We start from the raw sequence: 12,765 nt of genomic DNA, 5'->3' as shown, positions 1-12,765 counted from the left end.
CCTTTAGATAAGGGACTTTGTCAGGAAAACGTCCCCTTGTCAAGATATTGCCTCCAGCAACGTCCCTTGTTCAACCACTGTTAAGTTAGCTAGAAGAGATTTACACACCTTCCAGAACCATGTTTCCAATTGCCGAATCCAGACCTGACGCACCAAATTCTAAAAAAAATGGGTTCCAATCCAAGCTGTGAAGGTGGTTGGCCAGCGAAGCTGAGGTATTGCCTGATCCAACAGACCAATGTGACGTAGCCTTGAATTGGGTCCTGCCAAGCCTGAGCACGACACCATTATGCATACTGACATTGCTGTTTCTTTCATCGTGCATCATATTCGCGCTGCTCTTCAGGTGTCCTAACTGTGCGTGGCTTGCTTTTGGAAAGAACTGCTGCCTAGCCTGAGCACGACGTCATTGTGCATATTGTCACGTTGTGCATATTAACGTTGCTGTTCCCGTTGCCATTCATCGCATTCAAGCTGCTCTTTGGGAATCCCAACTATGTGTGGCCTTTCCATAATGCTATCACAACACAAATGAAATTACCTGCTATGTGGGCTCTCCTGTTACATATCAAAGTGTAGTGATGAGTAGTTTCTCCCTGCTTCATATGCTACTGTTGCCGCTTTCCGGCGACTGCAGCTTATGCAACCGAAAATTTTACCGGGGACGCTTGCAGTGAGCACCATCTGGTGGTGCTGCAAAAAACCCAGCGATGCATGTGGTGCGCTCCTGCCACTTTGATTAGTTGCGTTTTTGATATGGAGATGAAGAAATACTGGGATTCTAGTCATATACAGCTTCGCTGTAAAATGGCAAAATATTTTATAATAAATAATTGGGCACGTGAAAACACACTGACGCAAGGTTGACTTGAAACCTCCTCCACTTAGCCCTCATAAGTTATGAGGCCAGAACCGGTAGACCGAGATGGCATGGGTGTCGCTTTTGTGCACGAAGATGTCCATGACAGGCAACACTTGTAATTCTCATGCTAAAAGAACTTGCCGTTATAGGAGGCTGTTTGCTCTACCAAATATTAGGCATGTACATTTCAGTTTGGCGCACAATGCACTTATCTGCACTCCCTTCATGCGATTGTGCCTGCTTTTGCGCATCTGTTGTTGCATGCACATACTAGCCCACAAACAACCCCACTCCCTCACTACTGCTCCACTGCTTGACGAAAAATTCAAGGTATCTGGGTTCTATATAATCGGTTCAGATGTGCACCATATTAATGCTAAATTATGCATCCTGTGATTCTAAGCCCCTGCTCTATTTTTTGACAACAGTACTTCAAGAAAGAAGGCACATTAATAAATGTAAAAACGACATGGCTCTAATTAGTGCGCGAGTGAGATTTGGTAGACAAGATTGTGCTTAAACTCTGGCTGACACATATTTGTTCTCTCTAGCAGCAGCTTGCATGTCCACTGCACTCCACCACTGCGAAAGAGTGCAGTTTCCGGCTGCGGAACCTTTTTGGTTTTTCCTAGTCCAGCTCGTAACTATGAATGTAATGCAGCCCAAGCGAGCAATTGCATGGGTGTTCGATCGAGAGAGATGCCACCAGCAAATACATTCATGCTGTTTTGCTCAAGAAGCAACAAGTAGGCTCCTAGGCTCCACAGGCCGGATACAGTAGACGAAAAATGGCGATGAGCAGAATTTGCAATGCGCATACACACGCGTGTGCAAAGAAAACCCAGAAAATTGCACGGACGGCACAGATACATTGGAAAAAAACAACAACAAAACCCAGCCCCATATAAACAATTCGATCGATTTGCTCTCCAAGGGCAGATTGGCAAGCGAGCTTCTATGGTGGGGACGGTCGTGCATTCATATAGAAAAACGCTCAGGCTCATGACACCAACAGGGTGTGCACCGCTACTCCTACAACCAACTGCACATGTGCTTCACTGACCAGATAAAGTATGGTAGAGCTTAATTAAGCGAAACTAATGCAAGGAACAGGGAGAGAGCATCCAAGTGCTGAAGACTCTCAATGCATCAACTTGGTTGTTTTGCTTGTTGCTCCAAGCCCTGTATATCAAACTGCTATTTCAAAGATAAAAAAAAAAAGAAACTGAGCACACAAAGAATCAAGCAGGAAGCAAGAGATTCGAGCAAAAGAAGATGAAAGAGAACTGCCCGTTGCATCAAGAATGATCCTCAATTACTGAATTAAGAAACAGTGGGACCACATTGATATAAGATTTAGTGCACAATGTCTAAGAACAGTATGCTGTTAACACAGAAACGAAGCTTAAATGCACTATCAACCAGTTGCCCTCTCACATTCAAGTGCACTGTGTGGGTTAACAGCTTCTATGTTCTTGCACTGGATGTTTGAATTGCAATAAAACCTCTGCAGAATAATGCGAACTGTGTCTAGCGGCTGCCAGACTGCTGTATGGTTTTTTACTTTGTTCAAATTTCTTATCTTCCTATGGTATTAATTAAAAAATCATGCAGGGCTCCTTATATACTCTTCTACTTCACATCGTAAATTCAAAAAATGAGACATCAATCGGCTAACCACAGATTGACGTTGCTACTAAATGTGCCTCTGAACTCGTGGTTAATTGCATGGGAGTGAAATGTTGGCAAGTTCCAGCCATTATTGCAGGTTTCCTTGCTCACATGACGATTTTTGAGTACTGCAAGAATTTGAGCAAGCATCCCCCTCACCAGTGGCAGATATCTAAAATTTCCATGATATCATCACAACTGAGTGTGGACCCGAGCAATGGTTTCCAATTTTCCCTTGATTTTGTGTCTAAAGGGGGTGCTTCCTCTGAAATTCATGGTATTCCAATCTTCCGTTTAGAAAGGCATATGAAAAAGCTGCAGAAACAGCCTAAAATCTAGACTTTATCACCATGGATTTAGATATGAGGGGAAAATACATATGAAAAAACTTAAAAGCCATGTGGTTTGCACGAACACCCTAAACAGAATTGCCTGTATGTCGTAAAATACAGCAGAAGGCTTTTTTTTTTGGTGCTCAGTCCTGACTGAAACAGCAATGGTTGATAATTTCAGGCTCACTCATGAGCACAAGCATAGAGTAAGTGGGACGCACACAAAACTGGCAATTGTCACACATTTGTTGCCCTGCAGTAAGCCGCAACTGATGTTTACTGCATGAAGCAAACACATATTGAATCACCCCAGACATCCCACAATGATAAGAAAAGCAAGGGGTGGTTTGTCAGCTTGTGCTAATAACACAAACACATGCTCACACATCAAAACACACTCAGCACACAGTCACACAAATGCACACACATTGGCGAGCCTCGGCAGTCCTTAAATAAGTTACCTCTCTAAAAATGTTTTCAGCAGGCAATCAACAAGACCACGATGACACTCATAAAAACTGTTTTGAGTTCAGTGGACGAGCTGTCTCTGCTTCTCTGTTTGCCCCGTATGGTTGGCAGGAATGAAAAAAGCGCTCCAGGGATAAACCTGTCAACGTTTCAACAAAGTGACCCAAGGGCGTGACTATTGTGGTGCCGACGCCCAGGTGGTGGAGACTGGGTGGCTATGGGGACGTCCTATCACAGCTAACATCGCAGTTTGGCCGCTGCCTTGATCACAGACATGGGGAGATTGTAAGTCTCTGGACTAAGTTTGCAACCAGGAACTGTAAATATGGAGGCCTCTGTGGGAAAAAGAATGGGAGGGAAAAAAATGCAGTGTCAGTAACAAAGCAGCCTCTTATCACATAAGAGCACACATTGCAAGGGACATATGACAAGGACCTCTTACAGGAAAATGCTTGACATAGTGTTTAAACAAATGCTTTGAAGACATGTGATGCTTGTGGTGGGTGTCATTGCAAGATCATGGCAGTACTAGCTGAAATATTTCAACTACATTTATTTATTAAAAACTTTCAAACTCTTAGTACACTTGCACCAAGAACAGCCTCATCTGAGCCACTGAAGGCCGCAAGGATTTCAAAGCACCATCTTTAGCTGATGCTGAAGGCAAAACCCTAGCTAAAACCGGAAAAAGTTTACAGTTCTTCAAACAAATTTTTGTTAAACTTTCTTGACCAGTATGTGACCAGCATGTGACCAGAGCCAAAACATGGGTTGATGGTTTTCGAGTTGAAAGTACAGTGTCTCATCAAAGCGAATGAAATCAGTCGTCATATCCACTTTCAAAGAAAGTTTGGCCTGTTCTGGCAACATGTAAAGTGATGGTCACTGTTAATTGAGATTTGGGATGGCATCAAAGCAGAGTAATTGAATCAAGATGCTGTAGAGACACCTTCCATCTGCTCCACTGGGTTTTCTGCACTTTCAAACCTCCAGATCTCAAATCATTGAACTTATATATTCCTCAAGCTAAAAACAATTTAAATGACACTTTTACAGTGCTTGTGATATGAGAGACTATAATATTTTTCTTAGGGAAATTAGGGTTATTTTTTTAATGGGCATTCAATCAGTGAAGCACCATGGGCTGTGCTAAGTTTAGGGGGTTCCACTGAACTCTTGAGTTCCTCAAGATGCATTTTGTGTTCACTGAGGCCCTAAAATGATGCACGTCCCTCTCCCACATTTCCCCTTCCTCTTTCACATCTACTTTGTTGCAGAAAGTGACCACACTGCAATAGGTTACAAGCATTTTCACTACTATGGCCAATTCGTACTGACTGAATATTTACTAAGAGACTACCCAGATGCACAGGCTATTCTTTAGAACTGTCTTAGAGCTGGTGGGGCTTCCAGAGGCAAACAAGTATGGGAGTTCTTGTGTTACATAACTAAAAGGGATTATGTCAAAATTAAAATGAGCACATTTGCTGCTGCCACTTGCTTCTGTATCAGACCAAGAACTCAACTCTTGGGACAGCTCTAATAATACTTTGCATGTGAATCTACTATATACAAACGGCGGTGTTCGCGTAGTGCACTAAAGTAGGTAAGGAAGAACAGAGACAACAGAGACAACATGCACTACATAAACACCGCTGTTATGAACCACGGCCAACTCGCCCAAGCCTTTAAGCTAATATGCTAAGACAAACATTAAGCATCAAAATAAGCTTGCAATATGTGACAGCAAGACATAGTACTTACGGTCAGGGAGATCATACACCTTGGGGGGCATGTCTGCAAAATAGCTGTGCCGCATAGCATCCACAGCTGAGATCCTGTTCTGTGGCTGAAGCTGAAATCAGATGAAAATAGTAATAACGCGGGCATGATTAAGCACTTATGTACATTTTTTCCTATATGTTACGCACCTTTTTTCCAACAGTTACTAATCGTAAACTGTTGTTGCTACCCTGATTGTGAAGTCTTCTCTGCTGTCACTGTCTTTCTTTGCAATCTACCTTTTATACATGTTTATTTATTTATTTTTGTATACTGCGGCACTTTTTAGGACTATGGCAGGATATGCATGCACATAGGTGCATGCATATTGAATATCTCAGTAACCAATCTCTTATTATGTTCCAATACTATATTATTTTTGTTATCATTTTTCATCATCATCATTATACTATTTTATGTCCACTGAAGGACGAAGGCCTCTCCCTGCGATCTCTAATTACCCCTGTCCGGCGCCAACCGATTCTTATTATTATTTATTATTATTATTATGTTATTATTTTTAGTGCACTATTAATCGATTGTGTACACGCATTCGTACTACCTGCCGACTGGCCAGCCTCGCAACACAAACAATGTCGCCTATGGAGGCTGGATATGTAACTGTGGTGTTAATTGCATTTAATAAAGGCTATTATTATTATCATTATTATTTATTAGTATTATAAATTTATACTTACAGTTGAAAAACTTCACAATCTTACAATTTCATCAAAGCAAAACTGTGTCCTGGCAGAACCCTCAAGGCTCGCAGAACAATTTTGGCAGCTAGAGCCTCATTAGAATTTATGCTAAAATGCCACAAGAAACTCAGCAAAGAATTATGCACTTAAGCTCACTCGCCTGACATTTTGCACATTATCAGTGTAGTCAGCAACTGCGCACAGGTATATGCAGGAGAGAGCAAAGCCACATGCAACCATATTGCTGAAGCCTGAATTGGGATGGTGCAGGGCACATCATCTCTTTTCAGAATCAGAATCATTTTTATTATGCATATTATTTGTTATATGTACATGTTATCTACAGGAATATAATGCGTTAGCAAAATCTACTATCTATTACACTCTGGTAGAAACATCTGAGGCCATAATGTACAGTGCAGTGGCTCCAAGCAGCATGAAGAAAAGGGCTTTTTCTTTGCAATATACAGTTGAACCTCGATATAACGAACTTCGCACAGCGAAATTCTCGGTATAATGAAGTATTTACCTTTTCATAACCGCTTGTTTATAGAACACCATCTATTTGGAACCTCAATATAACGAAGTGTGTTTGTATGTGATTTCAATATAAAGAGATTTTGCTTCTGCTGCAAAGGATGCCAAGACAACAAATGGAAACTTCCGTGGACACAGATGGTCAAATGATTGAATTACAAGCGGCTGCTTGCAAACACTCCTCTCAAATCAGAGGTGCGATAAAATCCTATCGCGTCGCGCGCCTTGTGCTTTAGGTGCGCATGAAAGTGTGCGAGGGTGAGACAAGAAAGACAGTGGCTTCACGAGTGCCGCCTTCCCGTGCGAGCAAAAGTAAAGAGGGGGAGGGGAGCGAGCTCACAGTAATGCGACTAAACGCCCACGAGGAGCGGGGGCGAGTATGTTGCCACCATTGCGATTTCAGGCACATTGGTGTAAATGTGGCTGAGCGCGTAAGCAGCCGCACACCCTGCTTTAGAGGTAATGTGCCGCGTGTACAAAGAGTGGGTGTGCCGAGACAACAGCCATCATGTAAGCTGTATTCCAGCATGTTTAGTTATTGGAAGTTGTATAATCTCAAGTTTCGGTGACTCGGAGTGAGAGGCAGATGAAGCATTCGCTCCCTACTGCCGGCGTTTTTCACGATAGCGCGGTCCTAGAGCGGGTGATGCTATCAGCCGCGGGGGTGAAGTGCATGCGCAAGAGTGGCTGGCTTCACTTAATTCGTATCGCCGATGTGAAGATATTGTCGACGTGGCATGAAACCGTATCATTCGTCGCCGACTCCCAAATTCGTTCAAATGAATGGTTTTCTCATTCAAATTTGCTTTATTTTTATTGCCTGGTAATTAGAATTATTCTGCAGCCCCTTTCTATGTAAGAAAGATCGATCGGCGACTACTTATTTACATAAAAGGTCGAATTTCAACACAACAAAATTTTAATATAACGAAGCAAATTATGTATTTTATCAGCTTCGGTATCTCAAGGTTTAACTGTATATCATATCTGTTGGCATATAGGGAGTTAAATAATGGCCCACAACATTACAAAATGTCTACACAAGGACATGAAGGGGATATATCTCTACTGTTTGATATAAGCCTTATTAATTCCAAATGTTCTGGTTAAACGTAAGCAGGCTTGACTGCCTATTGTTTTCTGATGTAAATAGACAAAAATAGACAATGAGAAGCAACTAACAGACGCTAGAGGCTGGTTCCTCATTCTGAAGTGGCGCCATTTTATCTTCTGCTTCCTCTAATTACACCAAAAGATCCACCTTTCTAAAAGTGAATCTCTGGAAGAAAATGAGCAGTACCTGGAGGAATCTGTTGGCGATTTCGTCGGCCTGTGGTATTTCTGATAGTTTAGGGAAGGCTTGTTTTAGGGGCTGGCCTGGGTACATGCCAAATTTGTCTGGAACAAAAAGGGCAATTGCAAAAGTGTTTTCCAGTAAATACAACAGACAAGAAAGCAGAACTTACGAAGTTTGTAGTTCTTATAACGAGAAACACCTTCCCATGTTTCCTCAGTAGGAGTCCCCAGGATCTGGAATTTAGGAGCCCCAAATTGTCATTATAACATCAGGCACATTGTGACACCAATGATAAAAACAGCAATGGTGTATTGCTTAGCAGAGGAATATTATTTTGCACTTATTTAGCTACCATATCACTTTGTGCAAAAACTACAGAAATATAATGGATGCTAAATTAAAAGAGTGCAAGTAAAACAAGCGAAATAATAAGGGCATAAAAAAATGCAGCTGCTGCAGTAAAAAAATAAAGTTCAAAGCACATGTACACTTACTCGAAACTACAGTGCGAAATTACACAATGCGAAAAGAAAGACAGGACCGTGTCCACAGTTCAGCACCATGTCTGTCCTGTCTTTTTTTTTACGCATTGTGTAATATTGTGCTGTAGTTTCAAGTATGGATTACTGACACACCCAGTATACTGTTCTTTTGAAGCTTATGCTAAGGTGTACATTATGGAGAAGTTTTGAAAAGCTTAAAACTGTGCACAATACACAACAATGTCAAACTGTATAGGGAAGGTAACTGTTCAAATACAAGTCCAAGTGAATGTTCTTTCAACAGGTGCACCTCGAAATGAGAGCAGCTGGAGAGATAAAATGAACTGATAATGACCAAGGATACGAATCTGTTAGAAACACCATTCACTTATAACATTCTCATTTGCTAACAAAGTGTTTAATGCAAGTTGTCTACAACGAAGTCCTACATGGCAACCCGACAACAGCTTAACATGACGTACACTCAAAGTGAATGAAGACAGCACACATTAACATGAACTTATCTTCACCAATCTTTGGATATTGTTAAACAACCGTGCTTTGTTTATCTGAGGAAAACAGTGTGAGTATTTGAATATTAAGATAATTTTACGCATTGTTCTAGAAGTGCAGTAAAGCCAGTCAAATAATTTTTTAAAAATTGCCGGCAATGTTTATATTCCATTAAAATAATGTATGAAAGAGCATACATGACTCTTCAGCACTATACTTAAATAAAAAAATGCTTAGACATTAAAGTGTACCGAAATTTACTGAAACTTCTCAGTAAACATGAGGTGCATTAGAACATTACTAAAACCTTACCCTCCAGATTTTATCCAGCTGATCAGTTGTGTCCTTGACACCAGGGAATGCGGCTGCACCGGTGATCATCTCAATGAATATGCAGCCCACTCCCCTGCACAATGAAAAAAAGGAAATTATAGCAAGTCCACACATTTTCAAAAGTAATGTTCAGAATCATGAGCATAATTTCTAAAACCATGGGCATGGCAAAAAAAAAAAAAAAATCCCTACAGCCCGAGACAAGCAGCTTGAAATTGAGTGGTCAATTGCATGCATGTGTGTTTGATAAAGTGAAGTGCCAGCCTTGATAGTAGGATGTACATCTGTGGCAGTATTGCGGCTTGGGGTGGCGCTAGGGCAAGAAATCCACAAAGCCCAACGACTGCTACATCAGGTTGTAGAAAATGAAGGAGAAAGGGTTTATTTGCTTAGTTACATGGCTCCAGTTACCGAAGCCCACTCCGTGTGGGAGCAAGTTAAATGTCTGGGTCCATATCAGAACCCTCTCTCCTCACTCTTGAAAAGTCTCCGCTTTTCATCCCGTCGTCTTCCCTAGGCGAGTCGACTAGGGAATCTGGAGACTGTCCAGCAGCAAATCATACTCGTCGACTCCGTTGCGATACCACTCCCATGCTCGCAACACCCTGCAGTAGCTCTGCCTCCGAAGAGACTTGTTTGGACTATGTGGCAAGAAAGCAACCTGCGACTCCCTGGTCGTCGACACTGTACCCCTCCTCTTTATGCTTCGCTAAGGCTGCCAGGTAATGGTCGGGTGATGGCCTTTTGTGGGACTCGTCAAGAGTCTGTGTCCATGCTGCATTGACCTCTGGATAGGCATTGATTTGACTCGTGGTAAACGTCTAATTAATTGCGACTCCCAGGTCATCGTCATTGTTCCCCTCTTTCTCATCCTTCGCTCAGGCTGCCAGGTAATGGTGGAGTGAGGGCCTTTTGTGGGACCCGTCAAGAGTCAGTGTCCATGGTGCATTGACCTTTGGATAGGCACTGAGGGGATTGGCGGTGTTTTGACTCGTGGCAAACGTCCCGTGAACACCTTTGTGGTGTTGAGACATAACCGCAGAAAGATTTTTTTTCTCAATGCTGCAATCTCAAAAAAAGCTTTTGCTCATGACGGTTGCCCTGAATGTTTCAGTTTAGTACCATACAATATTTTTCAAACAGTGTGCTCTACACAGGCAAATCTGATGCAATACTGTCCATAGTCATCTTTGGTATGCAGGGGTAATTTTTTTATTCTGCTTATTACACAAATATAACACAATCAATGCCTCAAAGCACACACATTTTGGGCCTAAGCTCTACAGGTGTAGAGTGCTTCATGAAAAATAATTCTAGAATGCTACCTCTACAGTAATTCATATTTAAAAATCACTGTCATTAGGCAAAAATAAAATTTTAAAAAGTTGCACGACTGCTTTTGGTACACTGAATGTGGCACCACACACTGTAACATTAAACAACAAAACAATAATTGGTTTAGTGACAGTCTCTCTTATGCTAATTGCTGCTGTAGAGCAATAATGCAGGTCAAAATATCATTGGTTATGATAACATAGTTATTGTTGCACTGCAGGAATTTACTCCTGCAGTGCTTCCATAGCTCACAGAACAATTAAGCTACAAGCTGATCTATCCCAATGCAGGATGCACATAAATAGTCTCCCACTCAAAATTGGCATATTTGTTGCTAAAAGAAAGAAAACTGAAGGGACAGAGATGTAAACGCCTCAGTTGGAACCAGCTGGAATGACTGCATTTTAAATGGCTCTGTTATTGTGGCTTCAACACATCCTGGCACCATTTCACATTATGAAGATATTATTGACATGGCTGAGTGTTGAAGTACATGCAATTCACTTCACCCGAACACTTTTTTGAAAGAAGCACACCACACAGTCTCTAAGTTTATCTTCTAATGTGTTCGCATTTAGGATACATGGTAATGTAGCACTACACTGCATCTACCCCTCAGCTTCCCCCCCTTTTTTTCGGTCTTCATTTATTTCCCCGATCCCTTTTCCCAGACAGAGCAATACGTAGGCGGCTGCATACATGCCAGCAGAATTCTCAGCATTTCATTATAGAACTTTTACTTTCACCATACTATAGCTGGAAGCCAGCAGCCGCGCATCCAGTTTTCATTAAGACGTATGTTCTAAGAATAGAATGTACTAACACTTACCTACAAGACATCTTAAACAACCACAAACACTATTGAAATGCTGCAGCTTAACAAAACCCCACACGTTGAATTGACAAAAATGTTCCACAGTAAAAAGAGATTAATAACCCCCAGAGTCATGAAAACTAGCTGTGGCCACTGCTGAATACCAATTCTGGTAGTTATGTAGGACTAGACCTCAAGCTGACCACGGAGTTGGCAAGCGTTCCAATGCCAAAAGAAAGAAAGTACAGACAAGTTTCAATTGAAAACAAAAAGAAAGAACATCCAACCGAAGTTTGCTATGGCACACTGCACATCAACAGCAAGTTTGTGAACATGGTTTATACAGAAGTAGTCACCCACCACATGTCCAGTGATGTTGAGTAGTCTGTTGATCCAAGCAACACATCAGGTGGCCGGTACCACAAAGTGACCACTTCATGCGAGTAAGTACGACTAGGCACAGACTTGGCTCTGGCAAGACCTGCAGTAAAGTATGCATTCTTTGCTACCAGTTTTATAGAGCTGGAAGGAGCTTAGGAGTGAAGAGGAACTCAGGGTATCAGACATTCCACAAAATATTTTCTTCAAGGAACTCACTAAGTGCAACTGATTTCGAGCTTTATTTTCTTACTAGTCAACTAGGTTCTAAAATCAAAGCTCCTCTTTTTCTTCCTAGGTTAAGCAGTGAGTCATTTCCACCTACCAAAATCTGCAAGTTTCAGCTCCCCCTGTTCACTGATGAGAAGGTTCTGAGGTTTCAGATCTCTGGAAATAAGACGAAAGACAGATAACAGAATAAGAGACAACATAATAACTTCATGTATGATAGCTTTTCACATGGCAGCAGTAAGCAATGTTTCTATATCCAGGACTTTGAAATGACATGACTAACAGGCAGTTCAGGTTGCCCAAACAAGGGATGTATCGAATTCATGGGTGATAGATATAACACAATATCCAATGTGTCTTATGTTATAAATATCCATTCTTAGAAAGTATATATTCTTAGGAATGAGCATGTTTTTTCTTGTTTTGTACACATACTGCTATAAAAATTTGAAGCATCATGTGGTGTGTTTCACAAATGCTATGTGCAACAGCAAGGTGTATCAAATTAAGTTAAAGTGACCATACTGCAAAAAAACTAGAACGTCACTTTATCCTGGAGAAAATTTGTTCCCAGGACAGTTGAAGAAAGTGCAAAGGAAGGCCCAATTGTGAGGCTGCTCTTAACACATTCCTTCTGGAGGATCTATATTCACGCTCATGACAAGTGCCTCAATGAAATCACAGGCAGCGCTTGTCCTGTGGTGCCTCTTTAAGCGCATATCGCCAAATCTCTCTTGTCAAACGATTCCAATACCATCGTGCTGCCGAAGCTGAGAATATACTGACAATGCTCTTTATCATAATCATAATCAGAATGGTGAGTGTGCCAAGTGAAGCTCCACAACATAGATGACAGGCTTGCCTCAACTATTTTATCCAACCGACAAATTAACAATTAGTATGTATGTTACAATGGCATGTGTTCTAAGAAAGCTGAAGCACATTTGCAAACAAAACGAACTGCAAAAGGACACCACAATTTTCATATAAATACAATATTAACAAAAGTCTTTATAGTGGCACTAGTTT

At 41.4% G+C, this 12,765-nt stretch overlaps 1 protein-coding gene across 7 annotated transcripts in view; it reads right to left on the bottom strand.

Annotated features, from left to right (window-relative positions):
• Window positions 1-250: 250 nt before the first annotated feature.
• Window positions 251-12,765, bottom strand: part of LOC139054372 (cyclin-dependent kinase 14-like) — a 124,324-nt gene continuing 111,809 nt past the window's right edge. For all 7 annotated transcript variants that reach the window (XM_070531281.1, XM_070531279.1, XM_070531283.1 and 4 more), the window contains 7 exons: window positions 11,831-11,892; window positions 11,488-11,608; window positions 8,958-9,051; window positions 7,820-7,883; window positions 7,654-7,751; window positions 5,098-5,188; window positions 251-3,668 (listed from right to left, as the gene is read on the bottom strand). In XM_070531281.1, coding sequence (XP_070387382.1) covers window positions 3,571-3,668; window positions 5,098-5,188; window positions 7,654-7,751; window positions 7,820-7,883; window positions 8,958-9,051; window positions 11,488-11,608; window positions 11,831-11,892 — 628 coding nt within the window. In that variant the 3' untranslated portion in view covers window positions 251-3,570. The remainder of the gene's footprint in view (window positions 3,669-5,097; window positions 5,189-7,653; window positions 7,752-7,819; window positions 7,884-8,957; window positions 9,052-11,487; window positions 11,609-11,830; window positions 11,893-12,765) is intronic.

This window comes from Dermacentor albipictus, chromosome 1 (genome assembly GCF_038994185.2).
Source record: "Dermacentor albipictus isolate Rhodes 1998 colony chromosome 1, USDA_Dalb.pri_finalv2, whole genome shotgun sequence".
NCBI classification, from domain to species: Eukaryota; Metazoa; Arthropoda; class Arachnida; order Ixodida; family Ixodidae; genus Dermacentor; species Dermacentor albipictus.
Note: the sequence above shows the minus strand (reverse complement) of the source record. Positions and strands in the feature narration are given on the sequence as shown.